Here is a 27,116-nt window from a genome sequence, read left to right as displayed (position 1 = left end):
TATTGTTGAGTGAAAAAAGTTACTGTTTTCCCCTTTAAGAAAACTGAGACCAAATATTACAGGTTCCCCATCATTGCAAAGAGATGCTTGCACAGAACTTATTTGAGCAAGCCTAAAATCCAAATGAAATATTCTTTATGGTAGCACTATATTTTGTAAATAGCGGCGCACAACACAGTGAAAGCATGGCACCACCAGACACAGTAACAGCTATTAAGAACACCAATACTGTAACAGGGCCATACTGTATCACAATCATTATGTGTGAAAATAAGACCTGGTACACTTCAGAGGCTGACTTTTATTGTAGGGATAAAACTCCTTACCTTGAAAAGACTGTTTGGCTCTGTCCACTAGTTCTTCAATAGGGTAACTTGCTAGATCTCCTCTGGCATGCTTAGTTTTGCAGTAGGTACATGCATTGAGACACCTGTTTAGAAAATGAAAATACTCAGTTTCTAGCCAAGAAAGCTTCTATGTGCACAGCTATATTTACTAGGTACATCCGGGAAAATGAGCTTTTACCTCTACGGCCAGAAAATAGTAGTATTCTGGTTTAAAATCAATAAAGTAGTTTGAAATGTGTTTTGTCTTCCTACCTTCTTTAAGTATCTTTCTCATCTACATAAAAGGTTGAAAAAATGATCAGTGGAAAGCACATACAAAATCCAAGAGTGGGAATTTACATATTTTTAGAAAGCTATAATAGGGTTAGTAATTGTTCATTACTAAAGATGAATCTCCAGGCTTCCAATCCCACTGTGGCATAAAAAATCCAACCTGAAAAAGGAAATAAAGGAAAAGAGCCCTGAAAGACTAAAAGTACATTTTAAAAATATGGTATATTCTTGAAAACACATTTGAGTAAATTTTCCCTTCTTTAATTTGGCTTCTGTAAACAGTAAATATAATGAAGACAGAATCACCAACTAGAAAGACAGATTAGCACAAAAGGTTGGGGAGCTAATTAAAAACTCCCATAAGAAACTGAAGGAACAATGGGAATGCTTTTAATTTATCTGACAATGTAATAAAGGCAGACTGATTCAAAGTAAAAGGATGGAAAGACCAAAACAAACAATCAAAACCTACCACTAGTTGCATGTTTTCCTTTGATTAGTCTTTGGATCCTGGTAGTTCCATGAATCCAATACGCAGAATGTTAAAAGGAGTTTGTTGAACTTTTTTCCCCTTCCCATCTTTTTAAAGCTGATATTGCCCTACAAATTTTTATAAGTTAAAGCATTAAACCTCTACAAAGCCACAAAACAAAAAAACCCAATTAGAAATATTTCTCTTGTTTATGGTTACTAGAACATCTTAAATTCTGTCCATCTGCACAATCAAAAAGCCACAGCTTCAATATAATAAAATATTTGGGTGCTAGAAAAGGTTAACACTCGAACTACAGGAGTATTACCATAGAACATTCAAAACAGTAATGAAAAGGCAAAGATAGCACCAGGTGGTTTCTGAAGAAGTCACCAGCTACAAGACTGTATGTACTACTTGGATATATCTTGTCTTCTATTATGGTGTCCGACAGCTCCATGACTAGGTAATTACTGCTTTGCAAACTCTGAAGGTTCTCCTTCACCAAGATTCCCCTCACACATTAGTTATACCTTGTTTGCACAAGCAGTGGATCAGAAAGCGCAGAACACTGCACGGAATGTTTCTCTGGTGCCCTCCTGCCCCTGCACATCACCTTGGCCCTGAGACTTTCCCCACCAACCAAATTTTACTTTCTGCCACAGGGCATCAAGGCAGTTCATGATTCTCTCTTCTAGACTGGAAGTTGTTAATTGTGTATCGTCTTATTTATGTACATTATTCTTCCTGCCTGTCAGACCCAAACATCGGATTTTTGCATCCATTTTAGATCAGAAAACTAAAAGATATTGCTTAACTGTAGCAATGAGACCGTTCTATTAGGAACTAAAAATATGCATGAAATAAGTTAACATTCAGTAAAATATGCAATCGTCTATTAAAAATAGAGAAAAAATACCTAAATCTGATCCTTTACAAACTGCTCCAAACAAGCGATTCACTCCTACCCAAAGACAATTTATTCATCAGATGTGAAATCATTTTTTACGTATCTTCACCTTCCTTCTGCAAATCAAAAGCCCTTCATTGTGCAAGATCTAAAGTGTGTTTAGAAGAGTAGCATTCTAAATCAATAGACCATAAGCAGATAATTGGTTTGTATTTTCTCTGTGTAACGTATTTAGCAAACTAAAATGTTTCCTACTAGGTCACTGGCCATCTAAAATATGCCACAACTGGCTTTCCCTCACAGCCCGGGGGGTACTCATTTGTCTCCCCTGCATCCCATCTGTGACTCTTTCCAAGTCCTTCAATTCTTCCAGGGTTGCAGAGCATGTCCCCCTCTTTTTTTCTTCTTTTATTGTTTATTTATTTTGTTTTCTTTGTTTTCAAAGCACAACTCTCCATTCAACCCAACACCTCATTTCTAAGCAGGCTCCCATCCAGTCAGCCCACTGTCACACTCCTTCCCCCCTACAACGTTGGTTCAGGGAAGCCAGCTTCCTTCCGCACAGCTACACAAAAGCACCATTATGGATCGGTGATGCATATTGTCACGTCAATATTAAACTTGCCTTCAGTAGCCTGGTGTGGTGTGTCAGTGGGGGCTAACAGCCAGACTCCCCTGCCTTGGCAGGTCAGGGGCAGCAAACAGGCAGAAGGGGAACGAGGGAGCTCAGGGCTCTAGACAGAGATGGGGAGATCACCTACCAACTACTGTCACGGGCAAAACAGACTCACCGCAGGGAAAATTAACGTATTGCCAGGCAAAATAAAAACTTAATTACAAATTCAGGTGGTGGGAAACAAAGAGACAAACACATAACCAAAGCCTTTCCTCCCCTTTTCCCAGGCTTAACTGTACTCCAGAGTGGTTTGTTGTTATTTTTTAGTTCTGAAGTTATTTGTTTTCAATTTTGCTTTCATTCCAAGGAACCATAAAATCAGTTTACAGTAGACATGTCTGATCTTTTACAAACAACACACAAAGGCATGATTTACAATGATGATATTTGTAGCAATCTTCGTTTTCTCCAAAAAAACCCTATTTTGTCAATTTTATCAGGTCATCAAGAAGAGATTTAACTTGCAACAATCCTGCCCCATGACCCCAAGGTTACTTTAACACAGGCCCTTTTACCTATTAAAAGATAATTTTTGTCAGCCATCAGCAACAAAGGAATTCACCAAGATTTTATTTCCTGCGATGAAGTAAATTTATTAAACTCAAATGTAAGCTAGGATTTGGGAAGAAAAAACACCACCAGCAACTTTTGTAATTTACTTCAATTTACAAACTCTGACTTACTACAAATTTGGTGTAAATTTTGAGTTTCAATGAAAAGTTTATTACTAATATTTTGTCAGCTTGAACTGCAATCTTGCATGAAAACAATGCTTTTTGTAGACCGTCTTCAAGATTTGTGAATTCATCATCAGATTGTTAAAAACTATAATTTAGGTAAGTTATTTAAAACCAACTTCTAGATTTATTCCTGTATAATAGATCTAAATAGAGACAAAATCGATGTGCAGTAAAGAGGATTATTTACAGTACTTAAATAGAATTTTCTTGTTTCCTTATCACAGAAGTCCATGTATAGCATATTTATAAAAAATAGCATGTTACCTCTTCCTCTCTTCTCCTTATAATTTATGTATAAATCGTATATATTTCTTTTCTTATTTTATATATATATCATACGTATTTATTTTTAATAAATATTTATATGTATTTTTGCTCTGCATTTGGGTAGTAGTATTTGAAAAGCTCTACAGCAAGCTTACTAACCAGTAAGAGTACCAAGTACTATGTAACAGTACTAAATACTGAAATTACTAATCTCCAGAACTCGGGGATAAGTTTCATATCTTCAGTCAATGTCCCTTTTCTTACAAGGCCTAGTTTCTAGCAAAGTGGTTTCTCCTTCATCTTCAGAGTTGCTTTCTGGACAAATATACTTTCAAAGAAGTCCTGACTAACTGAAATAAATATCATAATAGCAGTTTTCCTCTGGTACTGCAATAAACCTGGTCACAAAGAGAAAATGGAAATGCACAGCAAGAAGCAGAAAGAAAGAAGGGGAAGTTATTCTCTAAATAGTCACAGTATTATGTGGGATTGTTTTGAAGAGCTTTATTACTTTCGTCTTTAAGTACAACTTCAGGGCGTTTGTTGATTTATTTTGGTGTAGGAGCTGAAAGTTGAGATTTGGAGGCAGATTTTTTTTGTTCACATTTTGCTGTGCCGATTACTTAGTTGTACTACAAAAATATTGTAGAATGCCTAAATCAATTAGGGTTTGGGGGTTTTTTGGGTTTTGTTTTTTTTTGGGGGGGGGGGGGGCGGGTTTGTACTTAAAAAGATTATATATCAAAGCAAAACAGACTGTAATGTAACATAAAAAAGGATCGATTTTAGAAAGCAAACCAAAGACAACAAAACTTTTAAATCCTATTTGTACCATATTGATCAATTCCAACTTGGGAAAAAAATAATCTTTTGGGCTACAGCTGACCAGCAAAAGGATGCAGATTTCAAATACTTGCAAAAATGCTAAACTAACCACTTTACAGATTTGCGAATTATCTGTTCTTGAAAATATAAAGTTAAACCAAACCATACGTATAATAAAGTATCTGTAAGGTTTTTTTTTTCCCTAGTAAGCTAGCCTCTACTCCAAGTTTCCAGCATAACAAATTATTCATACGTCCATGCTGCCACACACTCAGACCACAGACAATCAAGTGGAAAAAGGCTGTGGGGAGCTCTCAGAATCTGAGCATTGCCTCTTACTAAGTGGCATTCACCAGCAAGTGGATCGTCTAAAACCAGCCCAGTAGGTAAAACTCTCCTTAAAAATCAGCCTTTATCACAGCTAAAGCCCAAATATATGGGACTAAAAAGCCAAACATGCTAGTAGTTGCAAAGGAGCATTTTGCTTTGTGCTAAACTGGAAGCCTTCTTCAAGCATGTAAAGTTGGTTTGAAAACGTTAGTTTCTATTAATACAGGTCAAAGCTTTTTCCCACAAAAAAAAATTACAGATGTTTATAGAAACAATTGTTAATGGTCACTGTGTTTGTAATTACGTACATGTTTTGGATAAATTTTGTAGTGATTCCAGAACAAAAACCACTAAGTCCTGGTTTTCCAACATACTAAACTGATTAAGGTACTTCAAATTATTAACCTTTTGCTTTGAATTATTAACCTTTAATCAGCTATGTGCCCAACACACAGAACTATTTCACAGCAAGGTAGAATATTGTCCACAGATAAATTACTACCATGTGGCTAATTAAAAACCTTTTGAACATGTTACCAAACTGAACATCATCAACATTTTGGTCAAGTGCCTGAACTCGTGTCGTAGACATACGAAACAGTGGTCTTCACATTGTTCAGCTCGTATGTGCTCAAATTGTGCATTAGATTAAGCAGACTTCATTTTCAAAACAGTAATATTCCTCATAAAAAACACACTCAACATGAAAGGCTACCCCTTACAGATGGAACTAATTATGAGTAAGAATACTTATGACACGGGAGACAAATAAAGACTTTCCTTCAGTGGGACTGATCAGTGGATTTCAGCAGCAGATGAGAATGAGAGTACAGGCATGAGGAGCAAAATCGTGGTTCCTCTTAATGGGATAATGGGACTTGGGCCACTCAGTTTAGTGAAGACAGGATTCCACCCTCAGATATGAAAAGTATACAACATCTTTCATTCTAGGACCAGAAAACAGCTCAATTACAGACTGCAATGTGCCATTAGTGTGCTAGTCACTCACATTTAATGTGATTGACCAAGACCAGACATCTGTGAGCAAGATGGGAAAGCTGAATAGCTGCAACAGTGTCATATGACAGAAGATCCCTGCTGCTCTGCAAGTGGTTCATTTTGGGGGAGGGGGGTGGTATTGCCCCTTTTAATCTCCTGAGTAATCCAGTAAATTCTTGCTTGGTATCAACCTAATGAGCCGGTAAAAAAACAAAACTAAAACCACCCCAAACAAAACCCAGTCCTAAGGCTGGTCTTCTCCCAAATTAGAAATTTGCAGAAATAAAGTAAAATAACATTAATCACAATTCAGTCTAAACATTAATATCTGCCCTTATGAAATCTGACTAGTTATACAAATTCAAGATTTTATTAAGTTTGCCCTACTAAAAAAAAAAAATAAAAATCTTCCAGTAGTGCAGTGTCCTTAACATCGCTGGAACATCACATCAGTACAAATATAGAAAGACCGCTCATCATAGTCACCTGCACCATCTCTCTGCACCTACCATCAGACTTCCGTAGAAGACCTCAATAATTCCAGCCCAAGAATATTTTGTATTAGTAAACTGTGGTTTTCCTGAAAGCAGAGCATGATTTCCTTGTTTCAAAAGACAGTTTACAGAAGAAGAGTTAGGCTTTTGTAAGATGCTTTCAGTTTCCATCAAATGCAGTTTTGATAAAAGTGCTCCATCGTGTGAGTCAAGAGAAAACTCCCTTTGCAGGCTTGACTGAGCAAAAGAAATACTAGAAATATATACTCCCAGCAGATGAAAAGGAGATGGATATGTCACAACTTAATAAACAAGAGCTAGCAGATTTCTACAAATACTTTTCTCCTTTAGGATACAAAGTTTTGTAAACCTAACAGCAGCATTTATGCTATATTTAGAGTTAAATATCATACTATATTTATAGACATAAATGCCATGAATATTTCCTAGTATTTTACCTCTATAAATGCTACTTCGTACTTCCAAAATTTCTAAATGCTATCAAACTTAACTGCAATGGATCAGGAAAAAGCATAGTTTACAGAAAAGAAAAGGTGCCTAATATGCCTGACTTGTTTTCAGGAAACTCTTCTTTTGCTTAAAGTTTGCACATTTTACAGTAAAGCTGTTCAACTCACTATGCAGGGAAGATCATTTCCTGTAAAAATTTGGGGCATGGGAGGTTGTTGCCATGTTAAAAAGAGTCAGGATGTAAAATACTTTTGAAGCAGTGGCGAGGTATTTCTCATCAAGGCTAATTAGTCTAAGCAGCAAACCACATAATCACAGAAATACTCTTTCTAGTATCCCAGCTTGTTCAGACTGAGCTTGGACACCAGCCACAGGGTGCTACATAGATGCACCCCATGTTACAACATTTTCTATATCCTAGAAACAGGACTTCTCTGAAATTATCTTTGTAGCCAACTATTTTAGAAACTGCTCTGAAACTGCAACGCCAACTTAAAATGGAAAACCCTCTCAAAGAAGTTTTAGCATAGAGTAGGATGACCTTTCAAGAAACACCATACAGCGTATGGGACTGCACATATTTTTCTCAAAGTAGGATGCACCTACAGGATGCTATTATTTAATTCTGCAACCCATTGTATGGTCAGCAAAATGAGAACAAAGTGCATTATAATTTTGTTCTGAAGACCTCTGAAGCCAGTCCTCTATTTGGTATATCTCACTAGTTACTAATCAAAAGGAATTTGGAGAGAAGGTAGCTCAGTGAGTTCAATAAGCTATACTATGACTTAATTTTGTCCTTTAAATATTTGCATTTTGTGAAACTGAATTCCTACAGTCAAGTGCAGGTGATTCAAAGGTTACACCTACATAGTTATATCACCATACAGTTAACTTGCTGACTTTAAGGCCAATGATTTAACATCAGCAAAATCAAGTGCATCAATGGCACTTTTTAGTGTTTATCTAAAGATCTTCTTGATTAATTATTCTGCCCACACAGTTCTGCAATTGTTTGAATTAATTCATTCAGGCACTCTAAACTGATATTACAAGGTAAAAGGTTCCACTGCTAAGCTGCACAGATCTGTGCTCCCCACCATGGCCCAAAATGGTGCATTGCTGGATGCTTTTTGGAAACTGCAATGATTTTTTTCCTCTGCAATTCAAACTAAAGCTCTATGATTCACAGAGACATAAATTATTTTAGAAGCACTTCCAAATAGCTGCTTGGCTACGCAGACCACAGCTTTGGGGGCAGATCATGACAGTCATTAATATCAAGAAAGTGACTCAGCTGAAATAGCACAGGTAGATAAATTAGGTTCTGTGGTTGCACAGAGCAGAAAATGCCACAGTATTGTAACTACAAGTAATCAATTCTTTCAACACTTCATAAAGAGCAACCGTATTTGGAAGATGCTGACTCCCGGTCTCAGTCAAATAGCAGTCATGAAGGCAGTAGAAATAAAGAGTTATGACAGGAAAACCTGAGATAGAAAAGACACTTTCTTAGAAATCTGCTCACAGCTAGCCCCAGAGACACAGTGGCAGAACACCCCAACATCACTATTTCAGCATGCACGAGGAACTATTACTCTCGGATCCCTCCTAATGAACAGCAGTAATCGGAAAATAACCTCTGTGGACAGGATTCTTGGAGGCTTGCTTCAATTCATAAATTTTAGAGAGCTACGGCTTGATAAATTACTTACTATTTGATGCTTTAAATATATAATTTTGTTCAAAAACTCTGCTGGGGCCAGATGACTTAGCGTAACTTATACAGAATGTGCTGCAAAACCTAATTGGGCTAGTAAAGAACAATCTCATAAACTTTAAAAAAATCAGCTTTCAAAGTTTTTTAACAAACTACTAAGGATTAAATTAAAACTGTGATTTCTATGTAGCCAGCAAGGAGATGATGAGCCCACTTAAAGTTCTGTTTCAGGAATGAAGCAACTCAGCAGATCTCCCTGAGTGGAAAGAGAAGGGTTAGGGGAGTCAAGTGTTTTTCTATAAGCAATCCACTTCATTTACCATGCATCTTCACAACATTAAGAGCTCCTGAATCACCCACACAGAAAACATGGTTGAAAAGTAGACCACTGCCTGTGATAAGAGCTATTGTTTTTACTTCCTGAATGGCTTTTGGGACAGAACCTTTTAGAGTGGTGAAATCTCACAGGAAACATTAGGCTGCAGTTAATTCTGTAACATACAGCAGGTACCACACAGATTCTTGGGATAAAAGGTATTGTTTTTGTACTGGTCAAAACATCCTGGGGGGGAGGGGGGAAGTTACATTTCAGCAGCACTGAAACTACCAGGCTTAATTTAGAATTTATCTGAGATTGCCATCAGACCAATTTCCAAAAAAGTATTTGTAAAATGTCTGTGGGAAAGTGGATCTGAATTGTCTGGGTAAAATAATGGAAATAAATGCATAATAAAAACAAACTCTCCATTTATAATCTAGAAAGAATCCCTTCCCAATGATTGTGTCTACACAAATCCTTCTGACCCAAAATGTCCTACTGGTTATGGCAGCAGTAGAAATGTTAAAAGGTCCAGTGTGGACAAGGATCTAAGCATTATCTACAATTAATACTATGTTGTTGCTCTTAAATGTCATCTCTGTCTTGTGATAAATTGGTTAGTCTTGCTGAAAAAAAAAGTGTATGTGCAGCAGCAGAGAGAAACATACATGCTTCAAGCACATACTCTTCGTTATGTATTACTTTGTCAGCTTAAAATAAGAGAAGACCACACATTTCAACATAATTGCCCAATCCTAAATCTGTCTGAGATTTTCCAAGCAATTTAATGGACTGATTTACACAGTTATAAGAATCCAATGACTGATTTCTTTTAAAAATAGAAATTTAAACCAGGGGGCTCATGTCTGCCTTTAAGAGTCTCCATGGGGATTTTCAAAAGCAAATTAATCCCCTTTACGCAGTTATAGAGCTGACTCAGTCAGATTATCTTCATGGACATATCTTCCTTAGTGACCATGTACCTTTTATGGACCTCAAAGAAAATGCAAGTTAAGGTACTTACTTTTAAATAATTAGAGAAACTTAGTTGCACAATTAGGCAAACATTTATAGATTTTCTTTCCATTATTTTATAAATTTTATTGTATAAATATATTTAATTTTATATTACAGAATCTAAAAGCATGGTGACAGTGCAGAAAAACAGGAAACAGTAGCCTTCCACTACTTAACTGATGATCCTCAACTTCTCCATCTGCTTTACTTCTCTATAATTCTCCCCTTCTAATGATTCCTTAGCTCTTTTCTTCTATTTTCCTTTTTTTTCCCCTGCCATTTTCCTAACTTTTTCCTGTTGTCTTGCATTCAGTGATTGTTGTACTTGTAACTCTCCTGCAGTGTCCTCATGTCCCAGTGACTGGAATGGGCTGACTTTCTTCCAAGCTAGCTGGCCAGTGTTTGTATGCTTTGATTTCCTCTTTAATCACTCTAGTCTGTGGTGAGTCTGAAACTTTTCCAGTTCAACTGCTGCCAGCTCTGACAGAAACCGTATATTGCTAGCTTGCCTTTTTTTTTTTTTTTTTTTGGTCACCTCCATTGCAACTCTGATAGATACGGTCAGTCATTTAAAATAAAATCAGAAAGACCATGACTAAAGCACTTAATACACAAATCAGAGCATTAAAAACAGGCCACAGAACCCCTTGGGGATTCAGGATCTAAACAGCCTTCTAGACATTACAGACTGGAAAATATACAAGAGGCAGCTCTAGTCATCAAAAGCAAGACTTAACAATAAAAGGAATGGGCAGACAAAACACAAAGTAGCTCAGCGATTCAGTTGTTTACAGGCCTTAATCAACACTTAAATGGAAGTTTTCTTATTTCCACAGCCACGTTTGGCTACAACATTATCTTTGTTACAGCTGACTTGAAACAGTTTTTCAACTTCAACGAAGTTCTTAAAAAGACCCAACCTTTTAGATGATGGGGGTTTTGCTCTGGCTGCACATGGGCCAGGTGACTGATCCAACACACCAGCGTAGCAGCAAACATCACCATTTCATTCATTAAGGCACCACCCAACAACTTCCCCGAAGAAACACTTTCACAAATAAGGTTGATGACATCATACTATAAGGTAGTGTTTGCTTTTATAAACACAGGTTAAAATGACATTTTCATAGAATAGACTCATAGGATCATTAAGGCTGGAAAAGACCTCTAGGATCATCAAAGTCCAACCGTCAACCCAACACTACCATGCTTCCTTTCCTTGTGAGGCTGAGTTGTCTGAAGCAAAAGACATGACCTGGCCTTGCCTTCTACAAAGAGGTGATGGACCCTGTGCGAAGGGGAGGGCTGGGGATGTCACATACCTTGACTTCAGACAGACCTTTACCACCGTCTCCCATAGAATCCTTAAAGCCAAACTGCTGTGATACAGACTGAGAAAGTTGGACAATGAGGTGGGTTAAAAAGTGGCTGTACTGCTGGGTTGTGGTCAGCAGTGCAAGTCTAACTGGTGGCTGATTAGCACCGGTGTTCCTCAGGGACTGCTGGTGAGGCCACTATTATTTCATGACTTTAATAAAGACAGGTGAAGGGATGTAATGCATCTGCAGCAAATCCCAAGCTGGAGGTGGAGGAAGCAGTTTACGTGCTAGAGGGCAGGGTCACTATTCAGGGAGATATCAGCAGCCTGGAGAAACGGGCTAACAGGAACCTCATGAAGTTCGTCAATGGCCAGTAAGAAGCCCCACATGCAGGATAGATTAACCCCCAGCAAAAGTGCAGGTGGGGAGGGAACCGACTGGCTAGAAAACAGCTTTGTGGATAAGGACTTTGGGGTCCAGGTGGGCAACAAACTGAATGTGAGTCAGCAGTATGCCCTTTGTAGGTAACAAGGTCAAACGCACTGTACCCTGCAACTCGACTGTACCCTCAATGAAACTGACAGATTGAAATTATTAGTGCCCTCTGTTTGGCATTTGTGAGACTGCACCCGTAGTGCAGCGTCCAGCTTTGAGCTCCCTGGAACAAGGCAGATATTGACATAAAGTAACAAACAGGTAGACAGGAGGGCCACCAAGATGACCAGGGCACTCAGCCACATGGCACGCAAGGAGAGGTTGAGACAACTGGCTTACTCATAGGACAAGGAGATCTTACTGCTGTCTACAACAGCTGATGGGAGCATAAAGTGAAGACACAGCCAGGCTGTTCTTGGAGGTTCAAGGTCTTAGGATTACAAGCAATGGACACAAGTTGTAATACAGGAAACTGCAATTAGACTGAAGAAAGTATATTACAGTGACAATGATCATGTACTGGAACAGGCTGCACCACAGCTGATCTCATCTCTTTGAGATGCCAGAACCCAATAACAACACAATTCCTTTCTAGAGCCCAAACACTTGCTCTGCTCCAGGATTACAGGTGTCTACATGGATGAGTGCACACATGCATATGTGTAAGAGAGACACACACAAGAGGCACGGCATGCTTCCAACACCACAGGAAGCTTCAACTACAGGGGTAAGAAAAGCTAGGAGATGAGAAATCAATGCCAAGAATGACCAAGTCTGGCCTGTACATGCACCAGAGAAGAAAATTAAATGAAAGATACCACAAACAATATCAACATTTAATAATTTTCATTCCATTTGTAATCAAATACATTTAGTGATGCTCACATGTGGTCCCTAAGTTCACCACAGCACTTTAAGGGCTAACACTAACAGAGAAACAAGTCTGGCAGAATTTTTTGGTAGTCAGTAGCCAGTCTTGAACAAAATATTCCCAAGCATGCTATTGGAGCTACAGCCAGCCAAGAGTTCAAAGGGAAAAACAACATGAACACCCTGACTGTAGAGATGACAACAGAGATACCAGTTCTGTGTAAATTATGTTTCCACTTTCATCACGTTCCTCCACAGGATAAAGAATACAGGGAGGGGCACTGTAGCCATCCACTGGACATTGAGAAAGTGGGCGTATGCACATTCTTCCATGTCCATGGAGTTGTGAACTGCCATTTAACATTGCACTCTGTTTCCTGCCACCCTTCACTTTTGTGCAACATTAATCAACATGCCTTGAAGGTTGAGAGTCACACAGGTAGTTACTGTGCAAAGCCCATAATTAGTCTACTGAGTGGAGTATATTCGTGCTTCTCCATAATTCTCTGAAATGTTCAAATCGACCCAAATAATAAATAAGCCTCATCAAAAAAAGGTGACATTTGTCAGTTTTGTTATGAGTTATATCTGGCCACATTTAAACTCGTGAATTCACTTAACTTGAATTCACTTCAGAATCCTAAACTCTCTTCTGCAAACACACCCGCATCACACGTAAAAGAAACTGATGTGGGGAAAAGACCTGAATGTACCGGATAAATGACAAAGAAAAGTCCCTCAATGAACAGATGTGCAATAAGCTGTTATGTGAGCTCATGTCCAAGGAAGTTTATACAAACTATAGAATCCAAGTTTCTAGTCTAACTACACTCAACAGAGATAGGTCTCTATGCTTTGCTTTTCACCAGAGCATTATTCCCTTTGGAAAATAAAGCCATTCAGCTAATCTAGACTAACATAAAAACCCCACTGTATTTACTGAGTGTTCATGGTATTACTTTCACAATTTCATTTCAAAAGGCACCGCTACTTTTCTCCACATATTGATTTCATAAGAAAATAATTCAATATATAATATTCAACAATATTCATAAAACATTCAACATATACGCAAGATAAACTCTAGATACTCGTTAAGAAAGAGGACAGTAGATACCAGAGTTCTAAGTGGAGTCAGGTATAGCAATACTACTGCTAATTAATGTCTCAGAAAGGTAAGTGCTATTTAAAAGACCATACATAAAGCAGGTACCCATCATTTTGCCAGTAATATCTTCCCATCCAAGTCTTGCAAACATTAGGTATTAAATTAAGTTTTATCAAAATTATAAAGAAGACTAAGTCTCACTCTCTTTTTTATTTTGCAGAAGGTATCATAAACTGGACCAATGTATGCAGCTGAAGATCCTAACAGGAAAATTACTTTGTAATAAACATAAACACCCAGGAAATGTGAAATATCGCTAATGAAACAAGAACGGTTAGCACTGAAAAAAAAAAATCTAATTCCCCGTATTTTAATAGTTGTCAGACAGAACAGGTCTTCTTTATGAAAAGAAGCATTTCTCCTTATACAAATACACAGCAAACACACAGATCTGCTGTGGTTGGTTATGTGTCAGCACTGTTTTGTATGAAAACGTACCAGAGAACACTGCAGCCTATACGCCATTGTGCAGCAAGAATATCCTCAGTTTTGTAGAATTTGAAATTCAGTTCAAAGGTTGAGGTCACTTTTCCAACCACAAACATTTTTTGAACTCTCTTTGAACAATATATGTTCAAACAAAAGTTTTCAGCTACAAGCTCTATGAAAAAGTCCTACTTAAAATATGCTTATTTTACCTGCATTAACTGTATACTCATAAGCTTATTTCATCCATCCATTCTGCCTTCCCTAATAGATGGCATTTTTAATACTTAAGACGCTTTAGATAAAAGTTGTGTTTAAACTAACTGTATTTAGAGAACAAAGGACATGAAAATGAAATCTAATCCACAGCTATCGTGTTCAGAAGAGGGGACACTGTGAAAGAAGAATGAAGATACCATAGTAAAACACCATCCTTCAGATCACTGCTTTTGGTATCACAGAAACATAATATCTCAAAAGATACCTCACAGCTAGTACCATCACTTCGCACCTACCTCCATTTTTCAAAATATTTTTGTAGCATCTCACAAACTTTCTGTTCTTTTTAGTTGACTGCTATTTTATTAAGAGGTATGACTTCACCCCCATATTTGACTTTAACACTACAAACTATGCCTCCTCACTACAGCTGTTGCTTCAAGTGGAAGTATAAAGTACATAAGCTGTTAGAAAGAACTGGTAATGTAGGAGTAGGGCCCAGTTTAAGTTTAATGCTTAAAATCCACATTGTGGTCTTTGCAACTGCCTGAATCAAGCAGAATGCATATGTTAGATATTAGCTGGTTATAAAATGTCTGCACTAGCTTGGCTTTCAGTACAGATGCAAGGGATGCATACCTAGTACACGAGGGGAACATTTATAAGAGAAGGGATCCTAAACAAACAAGGATAGGAACTAAACAGCACTTAGTGTAAGTTCTGTTTTACTTTGGTTCTTTCACATACAAAATTTCTAAACTTGGAGTACATGGCCTGTTTCCACAAAAAGTTGCTAGATTTTATGTTCAGGAAACACTTCTGAAGATCAGCTGCAGATACAGCAAGACTCCCGTGTAAACCTACTATTTCCCTACAAACTGCAGATACAAGCCAATAAGGACAACATTAGCTTATGCCTTCTGTTCAAACAAAATGGATAAGCCTAGTGGAGACATCACTACTAACCCTTTAGTTGGAATTTAAAGGTTATTTAAATGTTTTTAGTGTGCTTGGTGAACAGACTTCAATATATTATTGCAAATTACAGAATTGTAAGTTAATTCATTAAACAGGCCTGAACTCTACAGCTGAACTTTCCTAAAGATCTTGATACTTACATAAATTAGTTTAAACTGTAATAACATTTCCCCTCTATTCCTTAATACTTTCAATTAGACTATCCCTCATTTAAGTGTTAAATTAAAAACAAAACCTCAAAAGTTACTACGTTTTACTTCACTAAAGAATTACTCCTAAAGCAAAAGACAAAAGTATACATATCTGACTAGTTATATTAAATCAGTATACTATTTTACCCAGACCTGCTATTTAGGAAAGTAACTGATGTATAGCTGGTAGGGGTGGGGCGGTGGGTGTAGGCTGGGCTGGAATCAATCAAAAAAACCTAACTTGCAGAAAAAAAACCTCTACACCAATAGTAAAGGGAGTTGTTCTTTAAGCTCTTTAACAAATGATCTAAATCTGTTGGAACACAGGAATGTGAATGACTAAACAAACCCTTCAGTAAACATTCCCCAGCTGCAGTTTTCAGCCTAATACCAAGTAAAAATGTGGAGACTGCATCTACCTTCTGCAAAACGATTAAACTTCAGAAGCAAAGCAACATTTTATGATATACATGACTCACAAACATAGTCACTGAAAACAAAAACCACTAGACATTTGTCTCTTCAATTGAAACAGAAAAGGCACCAAGTCTGGCACCAGTCTGCAATGCAAGAAAGACCATGTGATACTTAGACACTTGTGTATTAGTTTAAAAATAAGCTAGATAAGCATGTGATGAGTGACAATTTTGTACTTGACCTTTGCTTAAACAGATCCTTTTCTCAAGTCCACACACATATCAACAAAATTCCTAATAAAATATAAATTAAAAAAAAGCTAAACCCCTACTTCTTGTCCAGTGTCTTGAAGATGAACCCTAAAAACAAAATTCTACATGGTTACTTCAGGAGAAATAAAAATCATATGTTTTGCAGGAGGAATTCAGAAAAAGAAATTTAGAAAAGCAAACAAACAAACAAAACCCATTGAAGTCTTCTTGTAAATCAAGCTGATGAAATTCAGCGTGCTAAGTTACAGAGACAGAAGCTTGGGGTGTATATTTCCAGGGGGAATATTTCACTCTGCCTAACAGGCAAGGAATTTGGAAATAGAGTTCCTCTTTCCTGAGGCTGAATAGGCCTACAGGATTTCACAGGAAATGCTTTTAAGCCAGGAAACAGGGATGCATTCTGCATGGGATGGGGAACCCTTAGTTTAGGGTATTATTTTTGAAGTGTCAAACCACAACACTCACCTCTGAAGCAAAGGTCTCCACCAGTATTAAGCAACTGTACTAACATCCATTATGTTTGCCTCTATATCTTTGTGGGATTTTCTGTTACTGTTTATATTTATTTAACTGTCAGAGCATCACAGAGTGGCTGAGGTGGGAAGGGACGTCTGGAAATCGTCTAGTCCAAGCCCCCACTGCTCCAAGCAGGGACAACTAAAAGCAGGTCGCTCAGTACCATGTCCAGACAGCTTTTGAGTATCACCAAGAATGGAGACTCCACACCCTCCCTGGGCAACCTGATTGAGTGTTCAATCACCTCTACTGTAAAAAAAGTTTTTTCTTACTTTTAAATAAAATTGCTTGTATTTCAGTTTGTGCCCATTACCTCTTGCTCTGTCCCTGAACACCACGGAAGAGCCTAGCTCCATCTTCTCTACTCCCCCCACACCCCAGGTATTTCTACACATTGAGAAGATCCCTGCCCAGCCTGCTCTTCACCAGGCTGAAGTCCCAGCTCTCAGCCTCTCCTCATATGTCAGATACTCCAAGCCATCGATTGCCTCCATGGTCCTTCACTGGACATGCTCCAGCATCCCTATGCGTCTCTTGTACCAGAGAGCCCAGTGCTCCACCCGGTGCTCCAGATGTGTCACACCAGGGCTGAGCAGAGCGGAAGGGTCACCTCACCTCCCTCCATCTGCTGGAGACAGGAGGCTGTTGGCCACCTTTGCCACTAGGGCACATCCCTGGCTCACGTTTACCATGTACATATTTGTAAAAACAAGCCTTAATAATTTGTTGTGCACCTTTAAAACAGAATGAGATATATGCAATAGCGTTTCATATTTTAGCTAATCTCACAGTAAGTTTTGTGCTTTACCTAAGGACATATGATCATCACACTGGGTGATTTTAGGTTTCAGGGGCAAAGCTGTTAACCATCTTCCTAGTAGCACAAAGCATTCTTTTAGGCATCTTCCTCCACCTCATTCAGTGTATTCAAGATACGGAGTAAAGACTTAAAGTCCCCAACCATTCCTGATGTATGTACTGAAAATCTCCACAAAAAGGGGCAACCAATAGTAATTCTGAGGAGAATAATAAATCATTGTAACTAATCATGACTGAAAGAGGTTAAAAATGAACAACTTTATATTTCACTTATCACCATCCCTCTAAGAGTAACCATTCTTTTTCCTGATATCAAAACCAAATAGAGCAATAGCAGAGAAAATTCCTCTCTGCCTCAAAAAAGCCAGACAACTAAACTCCATTTGTAAGGATAAATCCTGCTCTAAGTGACACTGACAGAATCCCACCAACAGGAGAGCCTGGTTTCTCCACTCCTTGGCAATGATATGCAAACAGGAAAGCACCAGATTTCAGACTTGCAGTTGTGTCTGCAAGAGAGGAAATGAACAGGAATCACACACACAGTCCTACTTTCCATCATGTACACAGGAGCTGCCAGGGGTATTTCATCTGGCTTCATATTCCTGCTATACAGGTCAACAGGATGAGTTCCTGAAGATGGAAATAAAGCCAAAGGAAAAAAAAAGATTAAATGGAGGTCTAAGGACCTGCCTCCTTGACATGATGATATACATGAGCTATCGCTACACTGTTGACTATAACTGTCATATTTAGGCTCAATCCATATAGACCTTTCACATTTTTAAAGATGTTTTATGTAATGAGAAGTCAGGAGCTCCATCAGACTTATGAAACACTTCAGGAACAGCACTTGAGATACTGATGGCAGCTTTTACTTTCAGAAGTTTTATAGACTGTTGACTTGCTTCACAGGGATAGAGAGAAATACCTGATCTCAATTTTCTAGACACAGTACTCGGTGCTCATTTGACTGAAGCCTTCTGTACATCTTACACTATTACAATGCATCAGAGCAGAAGGGAATACAGAACATTTGTACAAGCCCATGTCACTCCATGCTCCTCAAAAGAACATAACAGGTACTAGCACGCCAAAAAAAAACAACAAACCACAACTATTTTTTGTTACAGTGTAAATATGGACCTAAGATCTTATTTTACCACTTCTTTTTTCTTCTCCTCAGTTGAGTCTGGACTTAAAAAAACAAGGATGACAGCTTGAATAAAGGAACTAATGGGTGATATCTGTAAAGAGAGAGGGAGCATGTGAAAGATCTAGTTCACTGAATCCCAAATACAACTATGAACCAGTCAGGACGAACTGTCTCGGTGGAGCTGTCTCCAGGCGCTTCTCAAACCTCCACTTCTGCATTTTTCTATTTGAAAAGAAAACATCTTCACACAAAACCCCAGAACAGACATGGTTCTCCATGCCATCACATAATTGGTATCCAGTTGATGGAGGAAGGAATCACCTTTTGCTTGTCATAATTTTTTTCCTCTCTCCATTTAGTGAAGTACTACTGCATGGGGCTCTGCAGCATAGGGGTGCAGAAACACCTCAGCATTTTGGGGGATCTACTGAGTACCCTCATTTCCTAAAAGAACTAGTCAAAAGAAAATTTAAAGCAAATATTTCAACAGCTTTTTATTAAGCCACCCTGCTGGGAAAAAAGTTGTGTGTCCACAAAAGTTCACAATTGTATTGCCTAAATTCCACAACTTGGGGTAGGGGACCCTTCAAGTGCTTCTTTTAAACTTACTTATTTTTGGTATAAATACTAATTCTTCTAACATGCATCTTGGAATAAAAGCAAAGGGAGGAGAGGCACAGAAATCTGCTCTAAGCATTTTACATTTTATTACACTATTTGAAGCACAAATAAAACTATTACTCAATTCAGTGTAATTTGTTTTTACAATTAGGAATCTGATTTTTTTTTTAACCATATTACATTTCAAGAATGACAGTCAAGAATAATAGCGCAGAAAAATATGAAAATTGTGAGACTTTTCAATAACATTAACAATCTTTCCATTTTCTACAAGAAAAATTTCAGCTCCCCCCAAAAATCCAAATTTCAAAATATATTTGCCCTACCAACTGATAGAGGAATATACAGTGCAATTATAACAGAGATCGTGTAAATTATCTTAAAAATAAGGACTTTGTGAGCTAACAGGTAAAAAGCTCATAGCTTATTTGAACTTCAGCACAAATATCAGAAATAAAGAGTATTAAGCTTCAAATTTTTTTCTTCCCCGCATAAAGAAGCCATATGAAGAAAGATACTATCACATACAAAACACCTGAAATAATATTAATAATCTTGGAACATGTTACATTGGATTTTGTGCCACCTATAGTATTTGTCAAGCACAATCTTAACATTCAATTTTTCAGCTATAGTTGCTCGGGGGGTTTTTTGAAGTACCTTTACTTCAGTGATTTTGCTCTTATGTCACACACTGATGTTCACAGCTGAAATCCCCTATTCCTATTTTTCAAATCATATGAATTCACAGAAGTCAATGAGAATACCATAGAAACATGCCTTCATGTACTTTGACAGAAAACGCAAAATATTAAATATTGAAGCACCCCCATCTTATTCAGGGAAAATTATTTTTCCATTAAAATTATCTCTAGGTCAAGTTTAAGAACAAATTCAAGCACAAGACGTTTCCCAATCCCGATCCTTCTTTTTACGCATCCCTGAACACATATTCCTGTCAGGTCTGCAAAAAAGATTCCATCTTGGACTAAAAGGGCACAAAAGACACTTCAATCAGACCCTTTGACAAATTGTTTTCTATTTATTCACATTTAAGAAGTCATCCCAAAACTAGAAAAAGAGCTATATTATCAGGCAACTAAAAGTTATCCGATTCTGCTGATGAGTACAGGAGACATGGGCACTTGACTTTAAACACTTAAGTTGTATAACACTTTAAAATAGGCCATCAAAATCCCCAGAATTACGAGTATGTAAAAAAACAGACACTTCTCACCCTAACATTCATCAGTTTGCAAAACAATGGCTTCCCTAGTGCTTGTCTTATTTTTCTAGTTTGGGGGGAGTTTTATGTGAAAAGCTGGGACCAAAGGCAACACAATATCAATTATAAGTATGACATATGAGGTTATTTCTCAGTATTTACTGTAATCTGAGAAATGAATAAAATGTTTCTCAGGATTCTGTCCAGATTTCCCTTAGGAAATACGTATGTGGGCGTTGAGAAGGGACGCAAATGAATGCTCTTCTCAACAAGGAGGAATTTATCTCTAACCTCAGAAAGCATATTGATGTCAGAATTACGGATGTATGAAATTGCAAACAACTTCAAAATGACCTCTTCTCATTCAGCCACACTAGAACATGTAGCTTGTTGTGTGATCCAAAACCACTTCTGTATGTAAGCATCTGCCAGAAGGCAGGCAGGAAGTCACTGTACAATATTGTGTGCTAACCTGTAACCAGGTCCCAGTATGTTAAAGCTCTCTGATTTTCTGAATCAATCTTCAAAATAATCAGGTAAGTAGCACTGAAAGAAATCATCTGAAACTGCAAGAGACTATTTATCACAGTTACACAACACTAAATCAAGCTTTTTGCGCCTGCCCACCCCCCCCCCCCCCCCCGCCCCTTTTCCTCACATAGTTTAACTTGAAAATGGGGGACTGTGTTAAATTCTGATGATCTTCCTCTTGAGTTAACAAAGTAAGATAACTGGGCAGTGTGGGAAGCCACCTAGTGATGAAGGAGCACAAATATGCCTGAAGCTGCCCAAAGTTTTAATAAGATGACACAGTTGGAGCATGTGATTATTGCTGTTTTTCTCACTGACTTGCAAGTTGCGTGGTGTACTGGAGTTTAGAGAATTGCATAGTGATTTCTGGCAACTTTTATGAGTCTTCCTGAATCTTCTAAATGAACTGTGAAATAGCAAATTTTCTGAAGATGAGATGTACAAGACCTGAAGAAAATGCACCAAAATGTATAAGGAGAAGATTTGATGGAAATCTTAAACTCAGGATGGCAATGTATGCAGAAAACGTTAAAATTTGTGAGGCTGGGAGGAAATAACCTAAAGGAAACAAACGTGCAAAAATGGAAACAATCAAAACAGACTATTTTCTTCTAACTCAATGCAGAAGTCATTCAGCAGACTCAAAAGAGAAAGCTTTCATGAACAAGAAAAAAATCAATGTAGAATTTATGTGTACTTGAACAGCGTTTCTCATTTCTCAAAAACAGAGAGCTCAAGAAATAGCATGAACACAAAACATTGCACAGCAAGAATTCAAGGCCAGTAATGCTTTGTGTATACAAATAATGTGTCAATGATTTTTGCCTGTGGCAAAGAACTTTACCAACATGCATCTCCTGAATCCACTGAAAACGCTCACCGCATGTGAACAGCATGTGATTGGACTACGTAAAGAGCCAAGCAGATGATGCAGATGAGACGCCAATTTACTTTGACACATTGGCAAACTGCACCATTCAAGAAATAGGCACAAAATCCATCATCATAACAACAGGTGAATGAAAAATATGTGTTACAGTATTAGCGGATAGTATAGAAGTGCCACTGTATGTTATTTTGAATAGTAAAATAATGCCAAACAAACAACTGTTTACTGGAATAATTCTTAGGTGCCGGATGTCAGTAAACTTAATGAAGGACTGGCTGAACACTTCTTGGAACAGGACACAACGTATGCTGTTCATTAAAAACACACTTGTCCTAGATCCATTCAAACAGCATTCAGACAACAGCAATGAAAAATACAATCTGAGAAATGAATGCTACTCTTCAAGTCATACCACAAATGATGTCACAACCACAGTTATCTGATGTACCAGTGAAAAAGGCCTTTAAAGACCCTTTGAACTTTAAAAATTTTTTTTCTCTCTCAAAATGACTCTTGGCAGGGAATCATACTCTAATCCCTATAGGGAAAGTAAAGAAGCCCAGTTCAGCATTACTTTGTCATTAAATTAAGACAGCATGACATCAGAGAAATTCAGATGTTGTAGCTAAAGGATTTCACAAGTTCATACTTAAAATCCCATGGGAAGGGTTGAAGTTCAAAGTGAGTTCAAGCAGTGAAGACCCTAAATATGAGAAAGTAGTAGTATTGTAAGGAGAGTAACAGTGGCAGAAATCATGAAGATGTGTGCAAAGCTGAAAGACAACGGTCAAAGCATATGAAAAAAAATTACCTTCTTTCAGGCAAACCAGTGAAAAGTGTATACCCTAATTATATACTGAATACAGGTATGTAATGAACTTTTTGTAGATAAATAACTTTATTTTTGTGAGGGATCATCTTCAATTCAAGGTTATCCTCCTATCAGGCTGGCATGGTAGCAAATGTACTCTAGAAGAATCTGCGAAACGTCTGTACGATAGTCACTACTCATCAAAGCAATCTTCTATAATACAGATCAGCGTAAATGGCAGAACTACCGTGTGCATCAGTAAGAGAAGTTGAAGACATCAGCAGCTTCCACCTTCCCAGCAGCAGAAGGGAATTTATTATACTAAACTCCAGCTAGTCCCAAGTTGACCTGGCCTAATGCTACTGAGGAATGAAGAGGACAATGGCCGCCTCCGCCAGTGTAACCAAAGTGTAACTCCTCCTGCCCTCAGCTGTTGATTTCAATGAGCAATTCCCATTCGTGGACACTAGAGGCTGGGCGGGGCGGGGAGGGGTTGGCACTGAAGGAAGTACAATTCTACCCTACAGAATCAGCTGTAGCAACATTTGATGTTTGGGGGAAGACAGAAATCCAGCTACTCAGGAGGGAGGCAACAGTTCTCTTCCCAGCCCCAACCCAACCACTTTTTCTGCTTTCTTACATTACTTCTCTACATAGGCTGCTCAAGGAAACTAACTAGCAAAATGCAATGCTTCTCACTCTGCATGAGAAAGCATAGGTGAGCAGGCACGTTCTCAGCAATGGGACACAGAACAAGATAGTCACAGCAAACAGAAATGACTACAAGCACAACAGTTGGTACAATAAGAATGTGAGCCAGACCGATGTCTCATCTCTTTATGATAAACAATACATTTTTCCAATGTTCCCAGTGAAATCATTACCACATAACACCTAGAGATTTTGTAGCAGACAGTTATAAATAATTTTATATTCCATTCTTCAAATGTGAATTATTAGAATTGCAAGAAATTAGTAATAACTAAAAAAAAAGCAATCTTTCAGAGACTGTCATCAATATGCTATTTAAATATCTAATTAGGAAATAATGACCTTGGATGTGAGTTACAGTAAGTTGCAGTGGAAAGAGACCTTAGGCAAAAAAGTAGACTGTTAAAACTTTCTGTTGTAAACAATTGGTTTTCCTTTTCCCTCTGTTATAGCAGTGTGGTTTCTGCAAGCTTTGGAATACTAGCTTTTCAGATTTTATGATTAAAATGCCTTCCATATAGATACACAAAACTGTGTCATCTATAATTTTCATTATGTAGATCATTCTGTGAAGTGTGCCAAAGCAGAACAGATTGATATCTGGTACATGCATGATTGACATACATGCTTAGTATAAAATAGAGCTAGAATCTAGGTATATGTACATGCAATTATTGATTATAACGTAAACAAAAAAGCCTAATGCAGGGGGTTGCTTTCAAAAACACATACACTATCTGTCCAGACCTTCTACCTTCTCTGTTTTCTGAGGGTAGCTCACATGATAGGCTCTGGCATGACACAGATGTTTGAGCTAAACAGTTACGAAAAACGTCCATTTAAATATTATATGCAAAGGTAGGGCCAAAGTAATTGTATCACTTCATATTTCCTGGGGAATTTGCTCTGAGCATTTATCTTGAATTCAAGTAAAAGTAAATACGAGGTAATATAATATGTAGTTATATAATAACTATATTATAACAAGAAGAAATACTATTTTGCCTCTCCAAGTATAATATTGAATGCAAATCAAAACATATTGATGTTGTATTCTAAAATCAAAATCGTCTTTCAACTGCTGTGTCACTTACATGAGTATCTTGAAAAGTTAAACATTAAAATATAGAAAGCCTATACGTTATTCATGAACAAACTACATCAAGTAAATTGAAGACACAGAATTCATCCTTTTAAGTATTCAGTCAATAATTTTTACAAAATATGAACAGATTCGTAATTCAGACTCATCATTCATTCAAGACGGGGACAGCAATATTTTAGGAGAAGATGGAAATATTGAAAACATTGTGGCATAGTTGAATAGACAGAAGTATATAAGCGGTTGCCAAAAAAACAAGTCTATCACTGTCAAACAGTAGATAATCCAATTTTTCACATACCAGAACGATTTCCATTTTCCCTATCTCTCAATATTTTTATCTAGAGATAACATTGTATGAGGGAAGAGATTTGAGTTCACATCAGTAAACACAGAAAGCCAAAGAAACAGTGGTTCATCTGCTGAACTGATGAGATTATTACTGAAATATCCCACTAATTTCAGCACAGGAGGCCAATGACTTCACAAGCTCTCAGACTTAAGCCACAACATCCCTTCCTAACCAATCAAACATATTTTGATATGGTTTCAAGGTGATGCCTCCAGAAAACTCATCCCAGTTATAAAGGAGTGAGAGATGATGTGAATACACACACCATTTTCAAAGGTATAGATGATGTTTGCTGAATGTCACAAAAAAGTAGAAGTGTAGCTCAGCCAGTTCAATTAGCCAAAAATCTGGACAGGCAACACAGGCCACTGCAAGAGCTCAGGGTTTTAACAGTCATAACTAGGGCCTCTTTTTATGGCATTACCAAATACTAATTTGCTACCATAATTAGAAAAAAGTTTAGTGCATCCTAATTGATCTCTGGACTACATTGTTAAATATCCATTTTAAATAAGAGACGATCACTCTTCAGACAGGCTGGACCATGGTAAATATGCCGTTAATCAGCACAGGGTGCTGCTTTATAATTCACATCCACCTTGTTTAGGATTACATTCCGTTTCTTACTGGGAGCTCCACAGTGCCAAATAAGAGTGGGGATCTGCAGTCACTCTGTGGTACATGGGTCTCATAAGAAAGTGGAAAGGAGGGGAAGAGCACACCTGACTTAGGGAGAAGAGACACTCTGAAATGGTCCAGCAGGAGCACAATACTGCAGGATCTGCACTACAAGCCCAAGCCATTCCAGGGCAGCCACTTAGCATCTGAGCGATGCAGCTGGACAAGAGCCAACCAGGTAAAACAACCTTCATGGAAATAACATGAATCAGGGTCGAGGACGGGAAGACAATAATTTTAGCAAGGCCAGGCACTTACTCTAGTTTGCAGTGCTGTAATGAGAGTTGTGTACCCTGAGCCACAGCCCTAATCCTCAAAACAAAACAAAAGACCCAAACCAAAACATCCCCCTCAAACAAAAACCCCATAAATAAACAACAAAAGAAAAAAAAAAAGACAGACCCTAAATTGCACAAGACCAACCTACCAACTCTGTGTTCAACACAGTTCAGTCCTATGTCATGTGCCCCTGGGCCCCTGCTCCTGAGCCTCATTAACACCTGACTCACTGCAGTGCTGTCAGATTAATAACTAGATGTTTCACTGATAAAAACTGGAGCACCCTCAAGCGCTCCCAGGGACTTCAATCTCTCACTGGAGTATCTTATGCCAGCAATGGAATAAATACTGTTCTAACTGAACTCTACACATCTGCCAGTGTACTGGCATCAAATGATTCTGAAGCAACAATTACCCCTCCATCAGAGGCAGCAAACAGAGCCATGTGGTTCTCTTCCTGATCCTTCTGTTTGTGAACCCCTCATTTCTGCCACTGCCTCCCTACGGACTGTCACATGGGGAAAACCTGATATTTCTTGTTCATGAGACCTCTCAACCAACTGCAGCAGTCAAAGAGATGGAATATGATCTGCTTTTAATACTGGAAACAGCCTGAAATACGTGCTGATTCAATGAGACAGCAAAATGAATCCATGCATACCACCTCTCCAGACCCCTCACCAGTGTTATTTTACTTTTGTTTGTAACTTAACACCTCACAGGTACCTAGTTATTAACCACCAAAAGTAAGAAAGGAGAAAATCACCTAGTGCTGAGAAGTTTTAGAATGTGACAAAAGTTAACTAAATCAAATATTTTTTATATCCACATTTCCACAAAGAGTGGAAAGCATTTTATTTAAGTCTATGTCCTCTTTTTTTGGCTACACAGGTTATGAGATTGGCACTAACAAAGATTAGATTATGAGGAGAAAAGATTTTTCCCTAGCCCAAAATGAAGCTGTAACACGAAGTGGATTTGAGAACATTTCTCTTACTTGAAACTAACAGATGGAATAATCACATTAGGAGATTAGCAAACAACTTTATGCCTTTTCTCCAAACAGCGTTTAACATGCTGTTCTACTACTATTGCTTTGCTTGTTCCAGTACGATGGCCTGTACAACACATGCTTAGGACATAAATAAAAGTGAAAGAAATTGAATCAAATCTCCTTAATTTAAAGCAGAAAATTATTTTGGAGGACAGGAACAAATCACTCTTTCTAGGTTCAGATCCACTAATACCACTACAGAACTTAAAGATACTTC

At 37.9% G+C, this 27,116-nt stretch overlaps 1 protein-coding gene across 4 annotated transcripts in view; it reads right to left on the bottom strand.

Annotated features, from left to right (window-relative positions):
* CDKAL1 (CDK5 regulatory subunit associated protein 1 like 1) overlaps positions 1-27,116 on the bottom strand; it is a 420,128-nt gene that overhangs the window by 227,829 nt on the left and 165,183 nt on the right. For all 4 annotated transcript variants that reach the window (XM_064443696.1, XM_064443697.1, XM_064443698.1 and 1 more), the window contains one exon: positions 327-430. In XM_064443696.1, coding sequence (XP_064299766.1) covers positions 327-430 — 104 coding nt within the window. The remainder of the gene's footprint in view (positions 1-326; positions 431-27,116) is intronic.

Source organism: Phalacrocorax carbo, chromosome 2 (assembly GCF_963921805.1).
Source record: "Phalacrocorax carbo chromosome 2, bPhaCar2.1, whole genome shotgun sequence".
Taxonomy (NCBI): domain Eukaryota; kingdom Metazoa; phylum Chordata; class Aves; order Suliformes; family Phalacrocoracidae; genus Phalacrocorax; species Phalacrocorax carbo.
Note: the sequence above shows the minus strand (reverse complement) of the source record. Positions and strands in the feature narration are given on the sequence as shown.